Source organism: Glossina fuscipes, unplaced genomic scaffold, assembly GCF_014805625.2.
Source record: "Glossina fuscipes isolate IAEA_lab_2018 unplaced genomic scaffold, Yale_Gfus_2 58217, whole genome shotgun sequence".
NCBI lineage: Eukaryota > Metazoa > Arthropoda > Insecta > Diptera > Glossinidae > Glossina > Glossina fuscipes.
In genome coordinates, this window is record NW_024001382.1 from 6,596 (window position 1) to 9,524 (window position 2,929).

Below are 2,929 nucleotides of genomic sequence, written 5' to 3' on the forward strand. Positions count from 1 at the left end.
GAGAGAGAGAGAGAGAGAGAGAGAGAGAGAGAGAGAGAGAGAGAGAGGAGAGAGTGCGCGTGTGTTTAAATGCATGAACGTAATATGTATGTGTATGTATGCGTATGTGAGCGTTTAATACATTAGCCAAATGTTAAGGCGTTTCGTATTTAAATTTATTACAGGTGATGATCTCAAAAGTCTTCATTATCACCAGTATCACCATCAACAGCACCATTGCCAGCATGCGTTGCTCAGCTTTTGTTGTCTTTGTAGTCTATCTGCTACTATTAGTTTTTATACCAGCTCCCATACAACCATTGCCTCTAACACCAGGTGCCGATAATACCAGTTTTGAATACAAACGCTATTGCAGTAGTGCTCTATCGGATGCCATACGTTTAATATGTGGCGGTCGTTTCAATTCATTATCTCGAAAATATCGTAAGTTTGATTTTTCTCACAGACAGAGAGTCCCACCCAATCATTTATACACCCTCCACCTCTACCACACTAAACGCCCTTTAAAAATCTACCACCACCATATTCTAATGACTGACTTTGTTTTGTTTTCTTCTTATTTTGTTATTGTTTTTGTTTTTGATTTGTTTCGTTTTGCTTTGTCTTCTTTTTTTTATTTTTCAATTTTTATTATTATTTAGCGGACAATATCGGTAACGGAATGTTTAGATTGAAACGTTTCGCCACCGACGATGGCATTTTTTATAGACCGAAACAGACTGGACTTATACATGAATGCTGTCGCCGTCCCTGTGGTTATTCGGAACTTAAAATGTACTGTGCGCCCATTTAGATGGAGTCATAAACAATAGCTATTGTGTTCTGGGACCTTTTGACATTTAAAACAACAACTTTGTGTGATATAATTATGATCTTTGTAAATTAATGTTAAGTTATATACTTTATTTTCAAATACACACACACACACACATACACACACACACACACATACACACACAGACGCGCGCGCGCCCGCGCCCGCTTATATGCATATATATATATATATATATATATATATATATATATGGATATTTATATTATATTTACACATACATATAAAAAAATATATACACCTATTATTATATATGTCAGTTTCATGTTTCCAAACGTTTTCGCTAAGTTATCTTAAATATTTAATTGTTTACAATCTAAGATAAATTAATTCGGTTCGCCCTTTCTTTCGTATTATTTTTATTTTTTATTTTTTTATTTTTCTTTTTTTGGGGGGGTTTTTTGATTCCATAACAAAAAAGACCAAGAGATGTTGTTTGATGAAACCTTACAATAAATTATTAGATGTTAAATTTTTCAATGAAGATTGATTCGGGTTAACCTACTAGTAGTTCATTTTATTAACAAAATTTATTGTTTTTTTATTTTTTTATTTATTTATTTTTTTTTTTTTTTTATTATCATTAAAGAATTTACAAAATATTTTATCGCAGCTCGAGGCAATCGATTTAGTTTTGCGATTACTTTAGTAAAACTGTACATTGAAAGTCTGCCTTCAATTGGTTTCCGACTGTGGTGCTCGACTAACGTTCATTTTATATTCACATATTTAATTGTTTTTATAAACAACCGTCTCACTGAGCTTTCAATTAAACTAAACGAATGCTATCGAAAGTAACTCTTTGCCTTAATCCTGATACGCATTTCGAAGGTGATGCGCTAAGTTAACAAAATAGCCAAAATTTTAAATTTAAAACTAAATCAAAGCATTATAATCTATAAAAGCCGACTATTAAATACCGTACATCACTCTGCCTAATGGGATTACTTCTCATGAAAATCGTTATATTCGAAGGGATCCAAAAAAGTGATCATTGTGATCCAAATTTTAGAATACTAAATTTACAACGACATTAAATAAATTAGGTTTAAATTTTAATTTAGATTTAAAAGACGTTCACATGGCAGGGCATGGGCTCAAAATGCTGTCTCATGTCATCAAACTTTTCCATATTCGTTTATTGTGCCGATATGCTCATGTATTCGAAAATCTGTGCAAACTTCATATACAATTACAAGAAATGACCTACGGTATGAAAGGGAAAAACACCTTAAGGGATTTTAAATGTTGTTCTCTAACTGCGCCAAACTTAAACATGCACGAAAATTATATTCGGTTGCGGCCAAATTTTTTTTATACCCATCACCGTTGTCCTAGAAAAGACTGATAAAAAACTATAAGTATAAGTTTGTATATTCAATAATAGTGGATGGGCGTGGCTAATTTTTGTAGAATGATTTTGTAGAAATTTATATCATCGATCTGATGCAGTTTATGCACAACAAGCAAAACACACGGAAATCAAGAGGGTTCGCAAATTTGGTTGCATAGATGGATCGGTATTGCAAACGGGTTCTTTGACCTGTTCGTTCGCCGTTTTCAAATTGTTTTGCAAAATTTGTAGGCAATAATTGTTTTTTTGCGTACGAAAGAATGTATACCATTGGTACTACACAATTGGGCTGATGGACAGATCAACGGCTGAATAGATGGGCATGCTTAGATGCATTCCGAATTTGGAAGTGATGTTTTATGGGGCAAGCGTGGAAGATTTTTCCGATTATTGGAACACATGTTCAAAGCGTTGTGCCATTTATCTGCTGTAGTGCAATTTTTTGAATCCTTTTGAAAAACAGATGTTTTCTAAGTTTATGTGCTGCTAAAGATGTTCTTCATGTACTATTGGGCCGATTTTCAATACCAGCCTGCGTGCAAGAACTTTCAATGTTTCTGCCAAACTTGAAGGCGTGGAGCTGATTTTTGCGACCTATCGACCGCAACACAGATGAACAGAAGGGCAGACTGACAGACGGACACGCTTACATCATTTCAAAATTTGATGCTGATCAAGAATATATATACTCTGTGGGATTTCTGAAGTTTCCTTCTAAGCGTTGCATACGTTTTGACAAAATG

At 33.9% G+C, this 2,929-nt stretch overlaps 1 protein-coding gene across 1 annotated transcript; it reads left to right on the top strand.

Moving 5' to 3' along the window:
* The first annotated feature begins 77 nt into the window (after positions 1 to 77).
* LOC119643170 (insulin-like) lies at positions 78 to 953 on the top strand. The gene is made up of 2 exons (XM_038042515.1): positions 78 to 423; positions 642 to 953. The coding sequence occupies exons 1-2, from the start codon at positions 168 to 170 to the stop codon at positions 791 to 793; spliced, it is 408 nt and encodes a 135-aa protein (XP_037898443.1). The 5' UTR covers positions 78 to 167; the 3' UTR covers positions 794 to 953.
* The last annotated feature ends 1,976 nt before the right edge of the window (positions 954 to 2,929 follow it).

Coding starts and splice junctions, on each gene's coding strand:
- LOC119643170 (XM_038042515.1), top strand. CDS start 168: ATGATCTCAAAAGTCTTCATTATCACCAGTATCACCATCAACAGCACC. Junction 424..641: donor TTCATTATCTCGAAAATATC/GTAAGTTTGATT, acceptor ATTATTATTTAG/CGGACAATATCGGTAACGGA.